Below are 26,327 nucleotides of genomic sequence, written 5' to 3' on the forward strand. Positions count from 1 at the left end.
TGGTGGTGGAGAGGAACTAGTTGGTTCTCTTATCGAGAAAGAAGCAGAGAGCTTTAAGGCCTTCTTGATGGGGGATAGAATCGTACAGGGACTGGACATCCATGGTGAAAATGAGGTGGTCAAAGCCATGGAATTGTAAGTTACTGAGGAGATTTGCCTGATTATATCTTTAAATATATTATTTATTCAAAACATTTTATTTTTAAAAATGGACTTTAAAATGTGTGATTGGGTTGGCTCTTGGCAGATGAGTTTGAGCAAAAATTCCAGTTCAAAATACTTCAAAGCTCAAAGTCTATTTGCTATCACTGACAGATAGCATTTTGATACTAACTTGTTAATCCAATTGCTGTAATAGAACTGGACAATACAGAACCATACTGGCCCAGAATACCTCCTAAGCAACATCAAGTACTGACCTAGATGCTGGTTTCTTGCATTTCCTTTGGGACTGCTCATTAGGACTTCTTGTTGATGACACCAACGACGTGTGTGCACCAGGGCTGGCGGATCTGAGGGAATTGGGGAAAAGGAAAACCATAATGTGAAAAAGAGCATTTCTTAATTATCTACTTATGTTATTTACACTGGATGGTAGCACAGTGAATTTCCATGCAGATGGGGCTCTTCAGCTGTGGTTGGCAATTCATCCAGGAGAAGGGTTTCAAACTTGGCTTATGTATCGACTGACAGCGACAACGTAGGCAGCTAGGACACAACATCCATAGTCGACCCTGACCAATGGAGGACCTCAAAAGCACATTTTATTTAATTTAAAAGTAACCAAAAACTGAAGTAATTCATGTAAGACTGACAATTATCCTACTAGAACTTGACATCACTGAATAACCTAAAGCAAAGAAAGTCAAATATGTTTCTGTGATTTTAAAGAAGAGCAATAGCTAGTTTTGGCAAACTTTATAGATTTCAGTTTCTAGGTCCTAGGCTTTGGAAATCACTTCTAAATCTCTCCATTTCATCATGTTTTGATGAGGGGCCATATGACTTCGCTGTCAAACATTTAAAAATATTTTCCTTCATGATCATCTCTTCTAAATTTGGGATAAGTTTTGCTGATCAAATCCATTACCTTTTCTGTTCATTTACCAAATAAAAAAATGTATAAATGCACATTTAAGTTAAGAACAAGAGCAAACTGCAGCTCTTCTGCAATGTAACTCATGTTTAAGGTCTGTACATTTGGTTCAATAGCATGACTTCCTTTAAAACCGTCATCTGCCAGAGGGAAAATAGTGGCAGATAGTTTTCTATTACTGGGAAATTTGTGGAAGCTATTATTAAAGATAGCATAAGAAGGTTATCTTTGGGCTGAGGAGTGGTAGATAGAGTTCAATATGAATAGTGTGAAGTGATACAATTTGGAAGAACAAACTTGAAGACAGAGTACAGGGTTAATAGCAAGATTCTTGGCAGTGTGGAGGAACAGAGGGATCTCTCAAAGTTGCCGTGCAAGTTGGTAGGTGGTTAAAAAGCTGTGTTAGCCATCATTGGTTGGGGATTGACTTCAAGAGCAGCGAGGTAATATTGCAACTCCATAAAACTCTGGTTAGACTACACTTGGAGTACCATATTTGCATTTATACATTTGAGTCTTGCTGAAGGGTTTTGGCCCAAAACATCGACTGTACTCTTTTCCATAGATGCCGCCTGGCCTGTGGAGTTCCTCCAGCATTTTGTGTGTGTTGCTCAGATTTCCGGCATCTGCAGACTTTCTTTTGTTTGGAGTATCGTGGTCAGTTCTGGTTGCCTTGTTATAGGAAGTACTTGGAAGCTTTTGAGAGGGTGCAGAGGAAGTTTACTAGAATGCTGCCAGGATTAGAGAGCATGTCTAATGAGGAAAGTTTGAGCAAGCTAGGCTTTTTTCTTTGGAGTGAAAAAGGACAAGAGGTGACTTGATAAAGGCATATAAGATGATAAGAGGTTAGCAATGACTAATACAAGACAGCGCAATTTTAAGGTGAATCAAGGAAAGTATAGGAGGGGTGTCAGAAGTAGGTGTTTTTTTTGCACTTAGAGTGGGAGGTGCATGGAACATGCTGCCAGGGGTGGTGGTAGAGGAAGATACATTATGGACTTTAAAGGCACTCTTAAGATAGGCACATTGATGAAAAAAAATAGTCAGCTGTGCAGCAGGGAAGCATTAGATTGATCATGAAGTAGATTAAAAGCTCGGCACAACATTGTGGGCCGTAGGGCCTGTACTGTGCTGTACTGTTCTATGTTCTTAAGGCACTAAGAAAAATTCTATGTCATGAGACAAAACTAAGTAAACATGAACTTCTGAAAGGGAAATTGGGTTTGACCAATTTATTAGAGTTCTTTGAAGAGGCAATGTGTGCTGATAAAGGAAAACTGGTGTATATATTGTTCTTTAATATCCAGAAAGTATTTAAGAAATCATGTATACAAAATTATTGGTGTGATCACCACACTTGAAAAGGCAAAGGTTTCATCAACAAAAAATAGCTCAACTTTAGAAAAAATTATTGACATGGAAAACATATTAAAATGTTTGAGAGTACAGTTAGGTGTACTTTAATCAGGATCTACGTCAGGATTTTGTCTTGAAACATCAGTTGCTATTTCTCCTCCATAGATGCTGCCTGATTTGCTAAGATTCTCCAGCATTTTGTGGGTGTTGCTTTGGATTTCCAATATCTGCAGAATCTCTTGCATTGGAAGACTGCTTCTCTACTTGTAGCTATCTGATTGTTAGACCGATTTGACCACTCTGCCAGTTGTTGATTGCTTCTGGCTGTTTGCATTATTGTCTTGTAAACTGCTGGTTGTTATTGTGTTGTCTGTGTTTTGTGCTGGGCACCGAACCACAATCAATTCTGGTATGTTTCACATTACTGACAATAAAGTGATTCCGATTCTGATGTCCGTAATTGGGTCCTTTTGCACTTCTTTTCTTCAGGTATCACACCAACATACACATATCATGATAAAATAAGGGCGTGAGAAAGTTATCAAAGAAATAGAACAAACCCCAATTAAAGACCAAGTGACTTGTACATTGAAAGGAACTATAGACATTGTAAACATATCCTGAAAAATAGAAATAAAATTTACAAGCCAAGGTTCATTTGGTATGTTAAGCTGACTGAAGCACCTTGCTGCAGTGTAAGGCAGATAACTACCATCCATCGATCATATAAAAACAACCCAGTGTCTGACATGCTTCGCAGCTGCGAAAGAGTCATTTCTGCTTTGTATGATAGCAACATGCTTTTGATTCTATGTCAAATGAGCTGGCAATTACTATTATAGGAAAGGGGCTTATGAAAGAAATGTGCTTTTTCATTCTAGTGGGATTTTAAAATAATTCTAAAAATCTGGCCATACAGTCAGGTACTGACCTAGCATCCTCCACAGTCTGCTCAGGTTTCTGGTCTCCTGTTCTGAATAATTTCCCTCTTGCTTAATTAAAAAGCAAACCTTTAAAACTTGAATAACCATGCATGCAGTGTGTGTACCTGTGCTTTACTTTGCAGGAATTGTTTCCTACAGCATTCTCTTGCTCTCTTAACTGCTGTATAAGCTCTTTCCTTTCAACAAGGAGTAGATCATTTTCATAAGTAACCCTTGCATTCCAGGCGTGTTCCTGCAGGGTGGTGAGAAAAGATATTATGAGCATGAACACATATTGTTAGGGAGAGAATAGCTGAAAGTTTAGGGAGCATGCACTCAAGTTCATTGACTGGACCTTGAAATATTGAGTTCACTCCCAGAAGGAGGAGCAATGTGTGGGGTGAGTGGTAGAAAGGAGTGGAAGGCCTTCAGAGGCAAGGTCTAGAATCAATTGGCAGGAGGTGATGGACAGGGTATAAGAATTCCACTAGGTATGATATTTCTATATGTATTACCAGTGCAGGAAAGAGCATCACGATCTAACATATGTGTGAACTCCAACAATTTCACCTGTTCTTCAATTGTTCTCCCATAAATTAACATGCTCAGACATCTCCACATTTCCCCCTTCTCAAACATACGTACTAACACATGTAAACACACAAAATGATGCATCACTCAAATGCAATAACAATATCACTGTTGCTTTTTTTTAATAAAGTAAGCATCTCTTGTCAAAATTGATTAACATTACAGACAAGATTGGTATGAAACAGATGGGTGTTGTTCTCATTGTGAAAGAACTCCTTTCCATTCTGCCAGATTATGCATAACTGCCCCAGTGGAGAGATTTTCCACTAAGATGCCTTCCTTTAATCTGAACCTTGGTTTTCTCCGGACCATAGTTGACAGGCAAAGAACACAGAGCAGTACAGCACAAGATAGGGCCTTCAGGCCACAGTGTTGTGCTGACCTTAGATCTACTCTAAGATTAATGTAACTTCTCCCTCCTACACAGCCCTTCAGTTTTCTTTCTTCCATGTACCTATTTAACATCCCTAATGTATTTGCATTCACTACTATGCTTGGTAGTGCAATCCATGCACCCACCACTCATTCCCCTTGACATTCCTTATATTTTCCTCCAATCACCTTAAGATTATGACTTCTCATATTAACCATTTCCACCCTGGGATAAAAAAGCACTAGCTGTCAACTCTATCTATACACCTCCCATCAAGTCACCTCTCATTCCCATTGGCTCCAAAGAGAAACGCCTATCTCACTCAACCTCTCCTCACAAGACATCCTTCTCTAATCCTGATAGCATCCTGGTAAATCTCCTCTGAACGCTCTCTTTGGCTTCCAAATCCTCTCTATGATGAGGCGAGCGTATAATTTCTTAATGACCCTTTCAACTTGCACAGCAACTTTAGGATTGATAGACATGGACCCCAAGTTCCCTCTGTTCCGCTACACTCTTATGAATCCTGCCATTAAACTCTGTACTCTGTCTTCAAGTTGAACCTTCCAAAGTGCATCACTTCACACTTTTCCAGACTCAACTCCATCTGCCACTTCTCAGTCCTGCTCTAAAACCTATCAATTTCTCATTGCAACCTACGACAATCTACTACACTGTCCAAAACACCACCAACCTTCGTGTCATCTTCATCTCAACCACATCTCCCCTAATTTCTGCAATTCAGCTCTAATCCTCTCTCCAACAGTCAAAGAAAAAGATATATTCACCTTGTCCTCATGTTTCACCCTATCAGACTCAACGTTCCACATACTGTATATTCCATTTTTCTTTATGAAATATTAGACCATTTTAGATATTGAGCCAGTCAAACAACAATCACCTTCTGCATTAATTTTCCCTGTAACCTATTCTCCCAACATTCAATAGTTCGATTTAATATCAGAGAATGTATACAATATACAACCTGAAACTCTTGTTCACAGACATCCACGAAAACAGAAGAGTGCTCCAAAAAATGTGACAGTAAAAACATGAGAATCCCAAAGCCCTACTGCCCCTTCCTAGGCAATGACTCTTCCCTCCCCCACTTATTTCAGCAAAAAAGCATTCCCATTAATTACCCCAACTCTACCACTCAGCCTCCATGGGGGCAATTCAGAGGGGGGGGGATCAGGTCTTTTGTTTTTGCTTTGTTTTTACATAAATAGCTGCCACTCTTTGGATTTACCTTCTCCATCAGGTTTTTCACCAGTTTAATCTCCGCTTCCAGATGTTTTATTTTACTATCCCGCAGCATCACTTCACGGATAAATATCTCCTTAGCTTTGTGCATTTTCTGTTTGTGTTGCGATTGTTTCTCATTATAGATTCTGACAAGGAAAAAATACAAAATTTGGATTTATTTGCGATCTTCCTGCCTTAAGATGTCCCAAAGTGTTTCATAAGCAACTAAATCATTCATCTAATATACGCTAACACAGCAACCACCACCAATGAAATAATCACCAGAAAACACTTTAAAGGAGTAGGATATCATCGAAAATTCTAGTGGAGCAGCACCTAAGAAAATAATAGAACAGAAGTTCCATGAACTGGATAACATACAAACAGTACATCTTATAGTACAATTGCCATATTTGTTATCTCAGTCCTGTTGGTGTACAAAAATAATAGAAAAATTATTTGATAACTGGGGTGGTGGTATGAGCATTCAGAGAGGTAGTCTTATAAAAATTGAAAAGAGGCAGTGGCTGACAATGTTTAATACATTGCTGCCATACAGGTGAATCTGATCACATTAATGGACACTAGTAAAAGTTAAGCCTCCCATCATAGCTTCTGATGCTATTTCACTATCATATTAACATAGGTCAGAAATGGGCTAATCCTGCTTTAAACATCAATTGCATGCTATTCCAATTCCATGCAATGGTCTCTCTCACTTTTATTTTGTATCTCAATTTCCTGTACAATATATTGAACCGAAGCACCTATTGCTTAGGAACTTGGATTTATGTTAGAGTTGCTACTATGGATGACCATACCTCTAAAATCCTTTTGATTTTTTTCATGAGGAATGAATATCTCGTTTTAAAACTCAGTACTACTAGAACAGTTGTTGCAACATATCAGCAATACTTACACTTTCAGTTCTGCATTTTGGACAGCCAAAATGATTAAATCTCCATGCAGTTTAAAAAAAAAGCTGTGCCCAGACAATATGGTTCCTTCCCACAGTCTTACCATCCCTGACAGGTTGCCTGATCAACTTACTTGACTTGCAAATCTAATCGTTGGAAAGCATTCTTCAGTTCTTCCTTAAGCTTGTCTACTTCTTGCTGGCGTGAGCACAGATCGTCTGACAACTTATCATTAGTCTTTTGAATACAGAGATTCTACAAGGAGAACGAGTTCCATTAGAATTTAGAAATACTAGATAATCTTTTAAATAAAAAATACTTGAAATAATATAGTGACCCAGTTATAAAATGTATGGGTTCTTCATTCTCTGACAACTGAAAGATGCACAAGAGAACAGTGTTTGGGAGCAGGGAGGGGGCAATGCAGTTTTAGCTTCTCCCCCTCTCTCAGCATGAATATTCTATCCCACAGAAAGTATTTTTAATGCAATCGAAGAGCCATTTTGTACTTTGTTTGCACATACTGTATGCCTTACATGAGACTGACTCAGAAGTTTGGCGAGGATGAGGGAGGTGATGAGCAAAGTCGAATAGTGTGGGAGGAAATTAGGATTGGCAGTTGGCCAAAAATATCAGAAATCGGGATCTCAGGGCTATAATTATGGGTCTGGAAGATCAGTCAGAAGAACATTGAGGAGCTGAGGAGTTGGTTGGATAGATGATTAAGGGTTTGTAATCAGTGGATAAGCTATCAGGGCCCTTGGGGACTGTGAGAATGAGGGGTGAGTGGGGGCCAGGGAACAGAATGGGGTGCAATCACTCAACACACTGCCAAAAGATAGATACCATGGAATAACTGACAGAGAACCAGATGTGGGAAATCTCTTTTAACTAATGCTGAACCATGCCTCAGCTCTCTAGTTAAGGCCTTCAGGGATTTTAGTTTGTAGACATTTGATATTATTGTACATGTCCAGTAGCAATGATGCACAGTTCCAGAATTTATCTCGGGACCTCATTTAGTAACTGATTCAAATTAAGTTCACGTAAAGATGCATATAAATGTTAAACTACTGATATTAGAAGAATTTCCAGGCCTATATGTGCAATCGAATGAGATCATGTCGTTGTATAATCTCCAAGTACTCAGTTATCCGGGCGTTTCTGTTTGTATCTCAGCCTCTGAGACATTCCTGTTCCAAGAGTGCTTAAAAGGCTCCGGCAACTCCTGGACACGCAGAGTGATGTCTCAGTAAAAATTCATGCCAAACGATGTGCAGGAGGGAAAATGGAAACAACAAAAAGTCACCTCCCATGGACAATACAGCTGAGGTTCACTCAGTTCTATTTCACCCTCAGATGCTAACCTCAGAACACATGGACTCTTTTTCTTTTTCCAAAACTTGCAGCTGTGCCCCCTGTTGGTGTAATTGCAGCTGAAGATCACATTTGCCACGTGATAAACATCCTTCCTTTTCTTGCATCAATTTTACTTGTTGCTGTAGCTCTTCTACATTCTGATCTGCACATTTCCTACAAGGAAAGAGTTATGGTAATAGTAGCATGTTTGACCATAGAAATCCCCAATATGTACATATAGGAAGGGTAGAAGTGAAGCCCAAAAAAAGACACAAATGATATTCTCTAGCTTTTTGAAAAAAATAAGTTCAGCTAAAAACAGCACTGATTTTTTAACCATCTTCCAAGAATTCCTAAGTGGATCAGACAGCCCCAGTATACATGGAGCTATTCCTATTAAAAATTTGCACCACAACAGTGCTCTTGATCCTCTAATCCAAACACTTGTAGGTGTGCACCCCGCTTTACAAAGTTACTCAGCACCCCAAATTACTCAGCAGCTCAATGCAGCGTCAGAAAGCTGAGCAAATCCTTGCACTTGCCTCAACATGTAACCTCCCATGGTTGGACACGATGAGGCTGTCTGCACCGACTAGAGCAGCAATGGCTCAGTGTTGAAGTGTGGGGTTCTGGCTGAAAGAGTGAGTCCAGCCACTAGGGACTGGCAACATCAGTTCTAAGTGTTGACAAACATGGAACCTGTGCTGTAAATTCCTAGCAATGGCCCACACTCACCCTTCCAGCCAGATTTGGACTGGCATTCCCTCTTCACATTGGATAGTAGGGCAGGATATGAGCCAGGTTCCTAGCACAGCAGACACAGCAACAGGGAGGACAGAAGTAATAAACCAGTAACGTTTCTGTCTACATATGTAATACTATAGTGATCCATTTTAGGAGTGATTCCACTAGTCTTAGGAAATGCATCCTGACAGGTATAGGACTAAGTAAAACTTAGAGCATTAAATTCATATTGTGGGTTCCTTGTTTCCTAATGAACGAAACACTACAAAACATCCTTTATTTGTAAAGAGCAATCCAAGGTTTCTCCAAGGACAATTCTCCACCAAGTGGACGTTTCTTTTAATTCAAGGGATGTGTGTTTCACAGGCTGTGCCAGTACTTAATTGCCCTTCTCTAGTTGCCTTGAGAAAGTGCTGGTGAGTTGCCTTCTTGAACTGCTGTTGTTCTTTGAGGCTTGGATTGACGTACAACACTATTAGGGAGAGAATTCCAGGACCTTGGCCTAGCGACATTAAAGGAATGGTGATATACTTCCAAGTCAGAATGGTGTGTGGCTTGGACGGCAACTTCCAGGTGGTGGTGTTACCAATGCTTTCACTCCTGTTGTCTTTCTCACTGGTAAAGGTTGTGGGATTGGCATGTAGTCTTGGTGAATTGTTGCAGTACATTCTGTGGAATGCACTGCAGTTAGTGTGTGTTGGTGGTGGAGTAAGTGAGGGAGTGGATGTGTGCCTGTCAAGCAGGCTGCTGTATCCTGTATGGCATCAAACTTCTTGAGTATTGTTGAAGCTGCACTCAGTTAAGTGGAGAGTGTTCAATCACACTCCTAACCTCAGCCTAGAAGATTGTGGACAGGCTTTATTGGGGGGGGAGGGGGTTGATTGGGAGGTGAGTTACTCACCATAGGATTCCTAACATCTGACCTGCTCTTGTAGCCACATTGTACATATGGCTATTCCAGTTGAGTTTCTAGTCAGGATCTTGATAGTTGGGGAGTCAATGATGGTAATGCCATTGAAGGTCAAGAAGTGATCTCGTTGGATATTAACACTGCCTGGCACTTGTGTGGTGCAGGTGTTACCTGCCACCCGTCAGCCCAGGCCTGAATATTGTCCTGGTTTTGCTTCATTTGGATGCAGATTGCTTCATTATCTGAAGAGTCGGATGGTGCTGGACATAGTACTATCATCAGTGTACATACCTACCTTACAAATAAAGGAAGGTCATTAATGAAGTAGCAGAAGATAGTAATCTTAAAGGGAAAATGTTTGGAAGTTTTGGCACAGAGAGCAAAGAGCTAAACCCAAATCCACCTGTGTAGTGGCCAGTTACCAACAAGGGGATCCACGGAACAAAGTACAGGTAAAGGATGTGATCAGTATTTCCTGTTACTAGCCTGATTAAACTGAAGCCCTGGCACCTCTGAAACAGCCTGACTAAATCTCCAATCTAACCCAAAGCAGAGTTTTAATACTTAATTCCTATCCTGTGGCACAATTCTATTCAACTGCTTGTTGGTGGTGTATCAAAGCAATTGCAGCATTGGCCACCAGAAAATGTGTCCAGAGATATTGCTGTAGAATACATTGATTCAGTTAATAATTTGGACTTTGGAGTTAGATTAATTTATTACATGTGTTTCAAACTTTGGTTGGGCCATATATAGAATATTGTGTGCATTTCTGATCACTGTATTACAGAGAGGATGTAGAAGGTGTCGAAGAGGTTCGCCAGGTTGTTGCCTGGATTCAAATATGAACTAAAAGAAGGTTGCATAAACTTGGATGGTCAAAGGTCTGATGGCAATACATAAAATTATGAAAGACATAGACAGGTATATAGTTAGTCTTTTTCCCAGGGTAGAAATGTCAAATACTAGAGGATGCAACTTTAAGGTGAGAGGAAGGAAGTTTAAAGGAAATTTATGTGGTTAGTTTATTGTTTTGCAAGAGGTGCCCAATACACACTGTAAGAAGTGATGCTGATAGTGTGTTCAATTGACATTTAGGCAAATGTGTTTAGGCAGGGAATAAGGGATGTAGATCACACAGGGTAGATGTGCAGTTTAAAATAACATCATGATCAGCACAGACATAGCAGGCCAAAGGCCTGTTGCTGTGCTATTTCGTTCTATGTTCTATGTTAACATCAGCGCCCTTTCAGATCTACATATCAGCCCCGGCATCCAACATACCATTCTCTGCAACTTCCACCATCTTCAGTGGGATCATACCACCAAGTATATCATTGCTCCCCGCCCCCCACCACTTTCCGCAGGAATCACTCCCTCCATGATTCCCTTGTCTATTTATTTCTCTGCAATGATCTCCCTCCAGGCACTTATCCCTGCAAGTGGCCAAGGTGCTGAAGCCACACTTCACCTGTGAATCTGCTGTGGTCTATTGTGTCTGGTGCTCCTGATGTGGCCTCCTCTATGCTGGTGACAGTGGTTATAAATTGTGGGCCACGAGTACCTCCTCTCCATCTGCCAGAAGTGGAACTTCCCAGTGGCCAAACAGTTTAATTCAATTCCCATTCCCATTCCGATATGTCAGTCCATGGCCTGCTCTTGTGCCACGATGGGGCTACCTTCAAGGTGGAGGAGCAACACCTTATATTCTGTCTGGGTAGCCTCCAAACTGATGGCATGAACATGAATTCTCCTTCTGGTAATTTTTTCCCCCCTCCCTTCTTCTATTCCCCACTTTCATATCATCTACCCATTTCCTCCCCTTGGTGCCTCTCCTCCTTCCCTTTCTCCACTGGTCCATTATCTTCTCCTATCAGATTCCTTCCCCTCCAACCATTTGCCTTCCCTACACACCTGTCACACCTATCACCTTCTAATTCCTGATCCCCTACCTTTATACTCTGATGTGTTCCCCTTTCCTTTCCAGCCCTGAAGAAGGGTCTCGGCCCAAAACATCAAATGTTTATGTTGCTTGACCTGCTGAGTTCCTCCAGCATTTTGTGCATTTTGCTTTAGATTTCCAGCAACTGAAGACTTTCTCATGTTTATAATAATCTAAATTACAGTAACAGGGCATTTGTCTCTTCCGAGTTTACCTCTGAATAGTTTCCTCTTGTAGCTGGCTGCTGAGTTTGTCTGCTGCTTCTCTGCTTCTCTTCAGTTCAGCTTCCAATGTCACCCTCTCCTTATTTTGAGCTTCTGACAGTAGCAGCTGATGCTGAATGCTGCTCAGTTGCTGCTGTAACTCTGCAGTCTTCAGGTGCACGATAGATTATTTGTAGAAGTAATGGAAGGACAAAAAGAGAATAATAAAACATTGTTGATTGATTCAAAACAAGATGATCTCAAATAATAGGCTAATCAAAGAAAATTTAAACGAATATCTGGGCAAACAGACTTGGAAATGAAGCTCGGAAAGAATAGATTTTTTAAAAAATGCTGTTTTATTTATTAACTAATATACTTTGCAAAAGATGCACAACGTAGATCCAGAATCCAATTCAATTATTTCTTATGATTATAATAAATTTAATAGGCTAAGTTGCATCTCTCCATTAGTTCTATGTTAGTTCCTGTTTTATCAATGCATCTGACTGGGTAGAATACAAAAAGACTTTTTAACTGAAATTACATTAGGTGTGATTTTATCCAAAAGCAACAAGGGTGTACATGAAACAAGCAAAAATCTGCAGATGCTGGAAATCAAAGGAACACACACAAAATGCTGGAGGAACTCAGCAGGCCAGGCAGCATCTATGGAGAAGAGTAAACAGTTGACGTTTCGGGTTGAGACCCTTCATCAGGACTGTCAATGTTTCATAATATATCTGAACTGACTGAAAAATGTTAACCACATGCTTGAGTCAATGAAAAATCCAAAACTGTCATCCATTGACTTAAATGTAATTTATATCCCTGCTTTTCACTTCCTATTTGCCATCAGCTTTAACCTGATTGATTGTTCTGTTTCTCTTTTTGTATCTCTGTTCATATATGGCACATATCTCCTCTGGAAGAGACATGTTCTAACCAATCCAGAGAAGAGGAAGCTTGCATCCTAGAGCTTACCAGGAATTTTTGAGAAAACTTCCCTACTCTATGGTGAAAGATGAATGTTTTGTTTTGCCACTGGTACAAAAAAATCCATCTTACCATTTGGAATTGTAAACAGAAATATATATTGAGAGATACAATGCCAACATTTACTATCTATAAACTGCTCTATATTTTTCTTTCAGTATAATCATGAAAGACAGAAACACAATCTTCTGCTACAAGTGAAACAGATTCTACCTTCTGATCAAATTATTTTCAATCAGTCCTTTTCTAATATTTTACTTTTGCTTTACCATTTGATGTTGTAATTAATATTGCTCATAATTACATGTCAGGAGTAATTGATAACATTTCTGCAACTTTGGTTGTGACTTTCCCTTTTAAAAAAGAGCCATCTCAGAACCACTATTCACTCTGAGACAAGACACTGTAGCACAATACATTCCATGGATAAACCTGAGAGTTCAGGAAGAGAACAATGATATTCTAAAACTGACTGACATTGAAGGTGTTGGTGACCGTGAAGTGTACAGAAGTAGATGAGTCCTTTGGCCCTGACCCTAGGACATGATGGGAAGCAAGGAAAGAATTGCTGTGGCTCTGGTACAATTTTATGTATCTTTGCTAGCCATGGGTGAGGTAACAGAAGATGAGAATGGATAATGTTGTGCCATTATTTTAAAAAGGATGTCAAGGATAAGCTGGGAACTATAGTCCAGTGAGCCTTACGTTAGTGATGGGTAAGTTACTGGAAGGTATTAAAAGCAAAGGATTTTTTTGTGTTTGGAAAGGCAAGGGCTGATTAGCAACAGCATGACTTTGCTTAGATTGAATAAGCTTTATTGGTCTGTAAGGTTAGAACACATGCTATCCAGAGTGAGATGGCCAAATGATACAGAATCAGCTTGGTGGGGAAGCAGAGGCTGGCAGTGACGTTGCATTTCAGGCTGGAGACCTGTGAACAGTGGTGTGTCACAGGAATCAATGCTGGGTCATCTGTTTATATGACATTTAAATTAATCATCTGGATGAGAATGTAGGTGGCATGTTTTCTAAGTTTACACATGATATCAAAATTTGTGCTATCGTGGACACTGAATAAGGCTGGCCAAGATTACAATAGCATGCTGATAACTAGGAAAGTGGGCTAAGGAATAGGAGATGGAATTTAGTTCAGGTAAGTGCAACGTGTTGCATTTTGAGAAGTTAAAAAGAATTCTGCCCCATAATTTTATAAACCTCAAACCTTTGCCAGGACATAGACAGTAAATGGCAGAGCCCTGGGGAGTGCTTTCTGTGAATGTGGGTATAGTAGTGAAGAGGGCATATAGCAGGCTTGATTACTTCAATCGCTTTAAGTTCCTTGGCCCTGATCACCTCATTTTCACTATGTATATCCAGTCCCTAAACACTTCTGTCATCTAACACTCTCTGCTTCTTTCTGGACAAAAGACCCACCTCCCCCCCCACCCCAGTTCCACTTAATACAACCCTCTTCCAACTGGCAGAACTGGTTCCTCACCCTCAACAATTTCTCTTTTGGTTCCTTCCACTTTCTCTATACCCAACGTGTAGCCATGGGCACCTACATGGGCCCCAGCTATGCTTGCCTTTTTGTTGTCTACATGGAACGATCCTTGCTCCAATCCTACGCTGGTAATGCTCCCCAACTCTTTCTATGCTACATTAATGACTGCACTGGTGCTGCTTTCTGCACTAATGCTAAGCTGAACAATTTCATCAATTTTGCCTTCAACTTCTACCCTGCCCTCAAATTTACTCTTACACCTCTTTCCCCCTTCTCTCTCTCTCTGGATATTGATATATTTTATAAAGGTTCTGACTCTCACAGCTTTTTGACTATACCTCTTCCCAAATGTCACTTGTAAAAATGCTATTCCCTTTTCTCAGTTCCTCAGTGTCACTGCATCTGTTCTCAGGATGAGGCTTTCCATTCTAGAACATCTGAGATATCTTCCTTCTTCAAGGAACGGGGTTGTGCGTTCACCACCATCAATGCTGCCTTCACCTGCATCTTCCCCATTTCTCATGCATCTGCCCTCACCTCATTCTCCTGCCACCACATCAGGGATAGGGTTCCTGTTGTCCTTACCTACCACTTCATGAGCCTCTATATCCAGCACAACATCCTCTGTGAATTCAGACATCTACAACGGGATCCTACCACTAAGCATATCTTTATCTGCTCACCTCCCAGCTTTCCGTGACTCCTTTGTCCAGTTATCCTTCCCCACTGACATCCAATGTAGCACTTATTCCTGCAAGCAGGACAGGAGCAATATGTGCCCCTACACCTCTTTCCTCACCATTATTCAGGACCCTAAACAGTGCTTCCAGTTGCGGTGCCATTTCACCTGTGAGTCTGTCAGCATCACCTACTGTACTTGGTGCTCCAGGTGAGGCCTCCACTACATTAGTGAGACCTAACGTAGATTGGGGGACCATTTTGTCAAGTGCCTTTGCTCAGTCTGCAACAAAGCTGGGATTTCCTGGTGGCTACCCATTTCAATTTGATTTCCTGGTCCCATTCAGACATGTAGGGGCATGGCCTCCTCTACTGGAATGATGAGGTCAAACTCAGGTTGGAGGAGCAACACCTCATATTCTGCCTGGGTAGCTTCCATCTTGCTGGCATGAACATTGATTTCTCTATCTTCAGGTAATTTCACCCCCTTCCCCTTTCTTTCTATTCCATTACCCATTCTGATTCCCCTCTCACCCCTTCTCTTCATTTCTCCTGCCCATCACTTCCCTCTGGTGCCCCTACTCCTTCCCTTTCTTCCATGGTCAACGTCCTCTCCTATCAGGTTCCTTCTTCCTCAGCCCTTCACCTCCCAGTTTCTTACCTCACCTCCCCCCTCCCCACCCACCTTCCCTCTCACTTGTTATCGCCTGCCAGCTTGTACTCATTCTCCTCCCCCTATTTTCTTATTATCATATCTGCCCACTTCCTTTCCAGTCATACTGAAGGGTCTCGGCCCAAAACATTCACTGTTTGTTCCCCTCCATAGATGCTGCCTGACTTGCTGAGTTCCCCCAGCATTTTGCTCAATCTCTTCTGTAAACGGCAGACGTTGCATGTGGCACTGAGTATAGGAGTTGGGACATCACATTGCAGCAATACAAAGCATTTGCTAGACCGTGCATGGAGCATAGTGTGAAGATATGGTCACCACACTACAGGAAGGATGTTTTTTTTAAGCTAGAAAGAGTACAGAAAAGATTCTCAAGGATATTGCTGGGACTGGAGTCATAAGGGCCGATTAGATATGCTGGATATATTTTACCTGAAGGGTAGGAGACTGAGGATTTATAAAATTATGAAGATATCCAGTATCTACATGGTCTTTTTCCCAGGGTGGGGAGTCTAAAACTAGAGTGCATAGGTTTAAAGTGAAAGCAAGATTTTTCCACACAGAACTGGTGGATATATAGAATGAGCTACCGGAGGAAGCAATAGAGGCAGGTACAATTACAATGTTTAAAAAAAACACATGGACAGATACCTTTATAGGAAAGTTTAGCAATATGAACCAAATTCAGGCTAATGGCTTTAGCTTAAACAGGCGTCTCAGTCAGCATGGACAAGTCGAGCCAAAGTGCCTGTTCCTATGCTGTATAACTCCAAGAATCTGGGAATCTAGAATTATTTTAATAGTGTCTATCCTACTCCAGTTATAGCATTGTTGTTGTATCCTATCTTGACCAATATGTGGATATGGACAGTAGATACAGATCAGATACAACTCAGGTTGGGGGAACAACACCTTATATTCCATCTGGGTAGCCTCCAACCTGATGGCATGAACACCGATTACTCAAATTCCGGTAATGGGTCTCCCCCACCCCCCCACCATTCCCCACCCCCCTTTCCCTCTCTCACCTTATCTCCTTACCTGCCCATCCATCTCCCTCTGGTGCTCCTCCTCCTTTTCTTTCTTCCATGGCCTTCTGTCTCTCCTGTCAGATTCCCCCCTTCTCCAGCCCTGTATCTCCTTCATCAATCAACTTCCCAGCTCCGTACTTCATCCCTCCACCCCCACTCCCCGGTTTCACCTATCATCTTGTGCTTCTCCCTCCCCTCTTCCCACCTTCTAACTCTGACTCCTCATCTTTTTTTCTCCAGTCCTGATGAAGGGTCTCAGCCCAAAATGTCGACTATACACTTTACCATAGATGCTGCCTGGCCTGGTGAATTCCTCCAGCATTTTGTGGGTGTTGCTTGGATTTCCAGCATCTGCAGAATTTCTCTTGTTACAGATCAGATAAGTTTTAGATTGATTTGTATATCACTCAAACACACACACACACACACACACACACACACACACACACACACACACACACACACACACACACACACACACACACACTAACGCCTTGTGCTTTACAGCCGGGGTCCCCAACCTTTTTCGCACTGTGGACCGGTTTAATATTGACAATATTCTTGCGGACCGGCCAACCCAGGGGGTGGGGGGCGGGGTACGGTTGCCAACGGACAAGAGTAGCAGTCACATACGTTGTGTTTACCCAGAAAAGACTACAATGACCATGGAGCCTTGTGCGAGCACCAGTGCGCATGCATGCACGTGCAGATCTTTTTTCTGCAAATCGTTTTTAGCGATTCTATTCGGGGGCGGGGGTGTTAATCACGACCGGAATATAGGTGATAAGTGGCTAATACACTCAATTTCATTTCTAAAAAGGTTTATCTAATGAATTTAATATTAAACACACAGCGCATATATTCCTCGCTTGAATATAGTGATAAGTCAATTATCAGAGGAGGACAGGGGAGCTTGAAGTAAGTGTTGATCGAACTCCAGTAGAAGTGGTAGAGGCAGGTTCGATTTTATCATTTAAAGTTAAACTGGACAGCTATATGGACAGGAAAGGAATGGAGGGTTATGGGCTGAGTGCAGGTCGGTGGGACGAGGTGAGAGTAGCGTTCAGCACAGACTAGAAAGGCAGAGATTGCCTGTTTCCATGCTGTAATTGTTATATGGTTATAGAAGTCATTTATAATCAATAGCATCATAACACTTTAAGTAATGTTTGGATATTAAGCACACAGCGCATATTTTCCTCGTATGAACATATAAAATCATTGCAACGCACCAATATTGCTGAATCAGTGGGAGCCCTGGGCTGAATACTTGTTTTCCTGCAACAAGACGGTCCCATCGAAGGGTGACGGGAGACAGCGATACTCGAAGGGGGTTCCTTATGTCCAGTCTATTCTGCAATCTAGTTTTCATTGCATTCATTGCAGAGATATGTTGGAAATGGAAGCAACGTTTTCGGTGCTTCCGTGGCTACCTTGGGATATTTAGCCTTGACTTTGATCCAGAATGCCGGCAGAGATGTTATGTCAAACATACTTTTCAGCCCACCATCATTTGCAAGCTTGAGGAGTTGATCTCCTTCCCGCGTTGACATGGATGACGCGCCGGTAATGACCTCGCGTGCGTAATGGCTCAACAGTGGGCGTGACAGGGAATGTGGAAAGGTGCAGCTGACTCCTATCGCCAAATCATATCGTTTCCTTGCGGCCCAGTAGCACATGCCTTGCGGCCTGGTACCAGTCCGCGGCCCGGTGGTTGGGGACCGTTGCTTTACAGAATCAATCTCCAGTCTCAGTCACTTTGATGCTTTGAGTTACCTCCCCTAATTTTTTTTCCTAAACTTAGGTCAAGTTCACTGCATCACCCTACCTTCCCTTGACACGGTAACACAAGGAAAAGTGCAAAAGAATTGATTTTAGTTTCTACATGATACGATTTTAACGGAACTCAGTGTAATGATAAAAAGCAGCCCAAAAGAAAGTATCTTTTTTACAACAGATACATGCTTGAGGATTAAATTTTAAAAAAGCAAAATAATCTCTCCAAAGTAAACTCAGAATCACCTCCCACCTTTTTCTCTGCACGCATATATCTGTTCTTTTCTGCTGTGAGATCTTCTTGTGCACACTTTAATTGTTTTGCAAGGTGGAAGTTCTTGCTGGATTCCAGTTCCATTTCTTTTAGTCTCTGTTGTTTAATTTCACATTCTGATTTCAACATTATGGTGTGTTTGTCCATATCTGATAGCCTGAACTGCTGTGCATTTAAATCCACTTTCATCTATGAATAAAGAATTATGGATATTTAAACACTTTATTATGTCCTTTGCAAATGTTCCATTGCTAAATCTACACCAGATCTACAGTATCTACTTTTTTTTTTGCAACTCTCACATCTTGCAATTCAATCTACTTCAATATTTACACGGCAGTTTATTCCACATTTCAATAACCTCTGCATGAATCAATTTTGCCATTGCTTTTTTTGACTGGATCTTTCAATCACATCTTAAACCATCCCTGCCCTGGTATCTCAATAAAAATATATCATTCCCCGTAATGAATACCTGGCTGCTAAGCCCATTACAGATGCTTATAGCTGATTTATTTTTGCTGGACTTCCTTGACGATGACTTGGATCCAGGATCATCAATTCTCTCACAAACGCAGAAGGAAAATCTTTAGATTGTCTTACACCACTTGGCTCAAGAAGCTTTCAGCATGATGAGATGGTGGAAGTGAACAGAGGCCAAGGTGAGGTTCTGGCAAGTTATTTTTCATATTTTTTGACTTACTGCACTGTTAGAGCGATGGGAATGGCTGTCAGGGCAATGGAATGCCCCTCTTACAGGATATGGGAAGACAGGGAGACCTCAGGCGTACTGGATGACTCCATCTGAAAGAAGTGCATCTGTCTACAACTCCTTACACACCATGTTAGGGAACTGGAGCTGGATTTGGTTGACCGACGGATGATTCAGATGACTGAGGAACGAGGAGTTATGGGAGTTACAGGGAGGCACTCACACAAAGGTTGCAGTTTGCAGGTAGCTGAGTAACTGTTAGGAGATGGAAGGGGAATAAGCAGGCAGTAATAAGTACCCATGCAGCCATTCCCCTCCATAACAAGTATACTGCTTTGGATACTGTTTGTGGGTGCAAAAACTACTGGCAGAAAGCTGCGGAGGCGAGGTCTCTGGCACTGGGACTGGGACTGGTTCTGTGGCTCAGAAGGGAAGAGGGGGAAAGAGCAATCCAGTAGTGACAGGAATTCTTTGGTCATGGGAACGGATAGGAGACCCTGTGAATGAGATTGAAACTCCAAGATGTTGCCTCCCAGGTGCCAGGGTCAGGGGTGTCTCAGATTCTTAAGGGGCAAGGTGAGCTCCCAGAAGTCACTGTCTACGTTGGTACCAATGACAAGGGCAGGAAGGGTGTCAAAGCCCTGCAAAGTGAGTTCACGGAGTTAGGCACCAGGTTAAAAGACAGGTGGTGATCTCAGGTGGTGTCACATGCTAGTGAGGCAAGTAATAAGAAGATGATGCAGATTAACATGTGTGGGGTGGGGGAGGAAGGCATCATATTTTTGGACTATCGGACTCTCTTTTTGAGCAGTTGGAACTTGCAAAAATCGGACAGTTTGCATCTGAACTGGAGTGGGAGCCAATATCCTTGTGGGGAGGTTTGCTTGTGCTGCTCAGAGGGTCTTAAGGTTAAATATGTTAGGACCTTATTACCTGGAGGATAGGAAAATGAGGGGAGGCCTTGTAGAGGTATAAAAAATTATGAGGGGTATAGATAGGGTGACTTTTCCCCCTCACATTGGGTAAGACCAGAACTAGAGGTCATGGGTTTAAGGTGAAAAGTGAAAGGTGAAGTATTCAAGGGGAATCTGAGGGGAAACGTCTTAACTCAGAGGACGGTGTGGGTGTGGAGTAAGCTGGTAGATGCAGGTTCAATTGTAATATTTAAATAATAGTTTGAATAGGTACATGGATAGGAGGGGTTTGGAGTGACATGGCCCAGGCACATGTAGATGGGACTAGGCAGATGGTTAGGTTGGCACAGATCTAGATATGCCAAAGCGCCTGTTTCTGTACTGTAGTGCTCTACCACTTTATCATACAACACACGCGTGCAAGGTGCAGTGATGGCACCTCAAGCGAAGTATATGTTGGCCTGTTATGCATTTGCAATTAATGTATCCATTGTAACACCACTTTCTAAGCCACACTATATTGTATTAACATGCTGAACAAGGACGCATCTTGAAACTAATTTCTTGATGGCAACAATCATCAAACTCATACGTGCCAGCAACTCAGTTCCTACAACTCAGAAGGACTTAATGAAACAATGTTTTCTTCTGTTTGTTTTACTCAAAAGACCCTAAGTTTTTGATTCTTAGTTTTGATCACTATTGCATGTGGCGCTCACCCTGGTATTTTCCTGATCAAGTAGAGAATTTTGATTTTGCAGATCTATTAGTTGTTCTCTCTTGTACTTCAGTTCTTTCTCAGCGCTGCTGCACAGATTGTGCACCCTCTGTAAGTCCTGTCGCAGTTGACGTGACTCTTCCGCGTACCGAGCCAACGAGGCTTCTTGAGACTGCCAATTTAAAAGAATGCTTCAGTTCAGTTTTCAAAAAGAACTTCAATGTTCTATATTTACACTTAACTCCACCTTCTGTCTTTCATTTTCCAGGCTAAATAATATCAAGGCCAATATGTACATTGAGAACCACTGTTCTGTAACTATTCACTGATGATGTTGGACAAATAGTGTTTGAAGATACAGCAATTGACAGAAGCTTAACACTGAAAAAATGCAAGCTAGATATTCATTATGTTGGAAACTAAGGAGCCAAATGTGCAAAGGTAACAGCTAAAAAGATTTGGAGCCACTTATTCATGCCATAGAATAGCATGCAATGACCACAAAGGAGAATCTAACTGCCAACTCTTGATATTCAATTGAATTACTGTTGTTGAGTCTTCCACATCATTAATCAAGAGAATATTTATGCGGGGGACTCAGTAGTCTTATAGACCAGAAGCTCAAATGGATCAGACATGTAAACAGAAGAACAGGGCAGAGGTGGAATATTCTGTTGCAGGTGCCTCACCTCTTGACACCTTAAAGCCTTTCCTCCATCTACAGGGTCAAGTCAATTACATGCTGGAATGCACTCCACTTACCTGGATGAATTCAGTTCTAGCAATTTTGAATCACCTTGTCACCACCCAGGACAAAGTAGCATACATGAACTACTAGCCCATTAACCCCACCTTGAATATTCATTCTCTCCTCCGCATGTGGACCGTGAATGCAGAGTATACCATTTACACAATGTAATATGCATGTGAATACCACAGCCCACAGGTTTTCCTCCAAATGGCACACACCAATGAGTTGGAAATATACAGTATTGCTGTTTTATTTTCTTCAACATTGGATACAAATCCTGGAATAGCACTGTGGGAGTGCTCTCACCACAAGGACAGGACATTTTCAAGAAGGTAGTTCACAACCTTCCCAAGGGCAATTAAGGACGGACATTAATTGCTTTCCAGTATGGCCCAGATCCCAATACAAACTTAGTTTACAGGAAGATTAAACCTAGGACATCACTGAGTTCCCTTAGTTTAAGCCCAATAACATATGTAGGTTTTCACTGATTACATGGTGTCTACATAGCTGACAAGTGAAAAGCCCCTGAACTAGATGTTTATTCTACAAAATTACCCAAAAAATAGAAACAGTAAAATGTAAAATATTACCACGAAGGGCATTACTACTTTCTTAAATAAATGTTTTAACAGAAGGAAGATACAGTACACTAGAGTGCATCAGTACAAAATTCAGGAACATTAATAAGTCAGATTTTACAGCCTAAATATGAGCTTACACCCTTATCAGAGGTCTACTGAAACCATTCTAGCTTGTGTAGCCCAAAGAATTCCAGGGTCCTAGTTGTCTCCAGAATAATATGAACATACTCAGAAATAATTGGAATTTGTACTGATACCTTCAATGCTTTCAAATACAACAGATCAATACAGCACAGTATTGTCCACAAAACACAATACAGCACAAGGTCGGCACAACATTGTGCCCTTTGTCCATGATGTTTTGCCAAACTTTTAACCTACTCCAAGATTGATCTAACCCTCTCTTCTTACATAGCCCTCCATTTTTCTTTTATCCATGTGCCATCTAAAAATGAATGAATGGTGACGCTTTGCATGCAGTTCTGATGGGAATCATCAAATATTTGTGTTAAGAATTACTACAGCTGAAATCTACAGTCACAGCCACAGGTATTTTAGTAAGCACTATTGTATTAAGATATTTAAAAAATTTATTGACACTCAAAATTGGCGGGTCCCAGACTGTAGACTCGGGTTGCAAGTGCAGTTCCTCTTTAAGAAAACGGAAGCAGGGATTGCACTCTAGTCTACAAGTATGATTGAAACACAGAGGCTTTCAACCCTCCACTCGACTATCCCGCTGCCAAGAGTACAATCTCTGGAAAATAAAAATGAAGACTTCAGAGCAAAATTGCAGTTCCAGAGGTACATCAGGGACTGCTGTGTACTTTGTTTCACAGAAACGTGACTCACCAGCGCCATTTCTGACGCAGCACTGCAGCTAAATGAGTTCACCATTCACTGTAAAGACATGTTAGTTGAGTCTTTTAAAGGTAGGAGAGGTGGGGTATGCTTTGTGGTTAACTCATCATGGTGCACAGATGTGGTGGTTTTGTCTCAGACCTGATCATCTGACCTGAAACATCTTGCAGTCAGATGGCATCCTTTTTACCTGCCAAGGGAAGTTTATGCCATCATCCTGGTAGTGCCTCAGGCCAACATCAGCCAGGCACTGGAGGAGCTGAACACCATAACTAGCAGACACAAAACAGTGCACTCTAATGCCTTCCCTATCATTGCAGGAGATTTCAACCAGGCCAGCTCGAAGAAGTCTCTGAACAACTACCACCAACATATCACCTGTGGAACCAGAGGAGCCAACACTCTTGACCACTGTTATACCGCCATCAAGAATGTTTCCCATGCCATCCCATGTCCACACTTTGGAAAGTCGGATCACTTAGTTGTACTTCTCCTCCCAGCGTATAGGCAGAGACAAAAGACCACAGCGCCAGTGGTGAGGACTAAGAGGGTATGATCAATGAAGGCAGAGGAGCACTTACAGGACAGCTTTGAATTGGTGGACTAGATAATATTTAGGGATTCATCTTCAAATCTGAATGAATAAGCCACAGTTGTCACTGACTCTACAAAGACCTGTGTGGATGAGTGTGTGCTTTTGAGGAAATATCTGATACATCCAAACCAAAAACTGTGGTTGAACCAGGTCTGCTGAGGGCATTCAAAACTGATGATCCAGAATGATACAAAAGTCTAGGTATGACTTATGGGCGGCTATTTTAAGAATAAAAATTAATTCAGACCAAGATTAGAGACGAAATTGGATGTATGTCAGCTCTGGCAGGGTTTGCAGGACAGTACCTCCTACAAAGCGAAACCTAAAATCACGAATGTCTCTGATGCATCGCTCCCAGATGAGCTCAATGTATTTTATGCACACTTTGAAAGAGAGAATAAAACCACCCATGCAAATCCCTGTAGCACGTGGTGGCCTTGTGAATTCTGTCTCAGAGGCCGTTGTGAGAGCATCTTTCAAGAGGGTGAATCATTGCAAGGCATCAGGCCTCAATGGTGTGCCTGGAAGAGCTCTGAACACCTGTGCCAACCAACTGGCAGGAGTATTCAAGGATATCTTCAATTTCTCACTGCAGCAGTCGGAGGTTCCTACCTGTTTCAAAAAGGTGACAATTATACCAGTGCCCAAGAATTGTCCCAATAACTGTCACCCACTGGCACTCACATCTACTGTGATGAAGTGCTTTGTGAGATTGGTCATGGCTAGAATCAACTCCTTCCTAAGCAAAAACCTAGACCCAACTTGTCTCTCCCCACAATAGGTGTACAGCAGATACAAACTCACTCGCTCCCTACTCAGTCTTGGATCAGCTGAACAATAGCAATACTTATGTCAGACTGTCATTCATTGATTACAGCTCAGCGTTGAACACCATCATACCCTCAGTACTCATCAACAAGCTCCAAAATCTGGGCCGCTGTATCATCCTCTGCATCTAGATCCTTGATTTCCTCACTGGGAGACGACAGTCTTTGCAGATCGGATTTAATGTTTCCTCCTTACAGACAATCCACGCTGGCGCACCACAAAGATGTGTGCTCAGCCCACCGTTCTACTTCCTCTGCACCCACGACTGTGTGGCTAGGCACAGCTCAAAAAGCATCTATAAATTTGCCAATGACGCAACCTTTGTTGTTAGAATTTCAGATGGTGGCAAGGCAAGCTATGTCAGCTGGAAGGAATTGATGGATTATGGGCTTCAGGAAAAGGAAGTCGAGGGAACACACACCAGTCCTCATCGAGGGATCAGCGGTGAAAAGGCTGAGCAGTTTCAAGTTCCTGGGTGTCAACATCTCTGAAGATCTGTCCTGAGCCCAACATATTGATGCAATTACAAAGAAGGCACAACAACAGCTATATTTCATTAGGAGTTTGAAGGAACTTGGTTTGTCACCAAAGACGTTCTCAAATTCCTACAGATGTTTCGTGCAGACCATTCTAACTGGTTGCTTCGCCACCTGATAGGGAAGAGCCACGACAAAGGATCGGAAAAAGCTGCAGAAAGTTGTATATGCAACCAGCTCAATGATGGGCACTGGCCACCCCAGCATCAAGGACACCTTCAAAAGGTGATGCGTCAATAAGGTGGCATCATTAAGAACCCCCTTCACTCAGGACATGCCCACTTCTCATTGCTACCATCAAGGAGGAAGTACAGGAGCCTGAAGATGCAGACTCAATGTTTCAGGAACAGCTTCTTCCCCTCTGCCAAAAGATTTTTGAATGGACAATGAATCCATGAACACTACCTTGCTAATTATTTTTCTGTTTTGCACTGCCTATTTAATTTTTCTATATATACTTATTGTAACCTATAGTTCTGTTTTATTATTGTGTGCTGCAATGTATTGCTGCTGCAGAACAACAAATTTCATGACATATACCAGTCAAATTAAACCTGATTCTGATTCTGAGCTTCCTAAATGTCCTTAATGCATCTGCCTTTACCCCTACCCTTGGCAGCATTTTCCGATCACCCACAACTCTTGCTTAAAAAGAAACTACCTCTGACATCCCCCCCATACTTTCCACCAATCACCTTAAAGTTATGTATCCTATCTGTATCCATTTGTAAGCTATACTATCCACAACACCACTAACCTTCGTGACATTTGCAAGCAGACTAATCCACCCTTCCACTTCTTCACCCAAATCAGAAAGAACAGAGATACTAGAACAAATTCCTACGGAACATTGGTCACCAAACTTCAGGAACAATACACACCATCTGCTACCACCCTCTGTCTTCTGTAGACAAGGCAATTCTGAATCCATGCAGCCACAATGCCTGCTGACTTTCTCAACAAGCCTACCACGGGGTATTTTGACAAGTGCCTTCCTAAAATTCATATACACAATATCCATTGCTCTACTTTCATCAATTTGCTTTGTCACCTGTCAAAGAATTTGAACTTAGGATGAACACTCTGCCCCTCACAAAGCCGTGCGTTCAGTTCTGGTCATCTTATGGTCATCTTATGTTGCTAGGCATATTCTGAACACTGATACTGAACCATATTAGGAGTTGTTAGAAATTAAAACACAAAATGCAGGAAAAACTGAGCAGGTCAGAAAGAGAAACAG

General features: G+C 41.7%; 1 protein-coding gene across 2 annotated transcripts in view; it reads right to left on the reverse strand.

Moving 5' to 3' along the window:
• Window positions 1-26,327, reverse strand: part of LOC140188596 (uncharacterized) — a 124,923-nt gene that overhangs the window by 10,129 nt on the left and 88,467 nt on the right. For both annotated transcript variants that reach the window (XM_072245026.1, XM_072245025.1), the window contains 8 exons: window positions 20,934-21,104; window positions 18,568-18,777; window positions 11,671-11,828; window positions 7,869-8,034; window positions 6,635-6,756; window positions 5,589-5,730; window positions 3,501-3,628; window positions 420-512 (listed from right to left, as the gene is read on the reverse strand). In XM_072245026.1, coding sequence (XP_072101127.1) covers window positions 420-512; window positions 3,501-3,628; window positions 5,589-5,730; window positions 6,635-6,756; window positions 7,869-8,034; window positions 11,671-11,828; window positions 18,568-18,777; window positions 20,934-21,104 — 1,190 coding nt within the window. The remainder of the gene's footprint in view (window positions 1-419; window positions 513-3,500; window positions 3,629-5,588; window positions 5,731-6,634; window positions 6,757-7,868; window positions 8,035-11,670; window positions 11,829-18,567; window positions 18,778-20,933; window positions 21,105-26,327) is intronic.

Source organism: Mobula birostris, chromosome 27 (genome assembly GCF_030028105.1).
Source record: "Mobula birostris isolate sMobBir1 chromosome 27, sMobBir1.hap1, whole genome shotgun sequence".
Lineage (NCBI taxonomy): Eukaryota > Metazoa > Chordata > Chondrichthyes > Myliobatiformes > Myliobatidae > Mobula > Mobula birostris.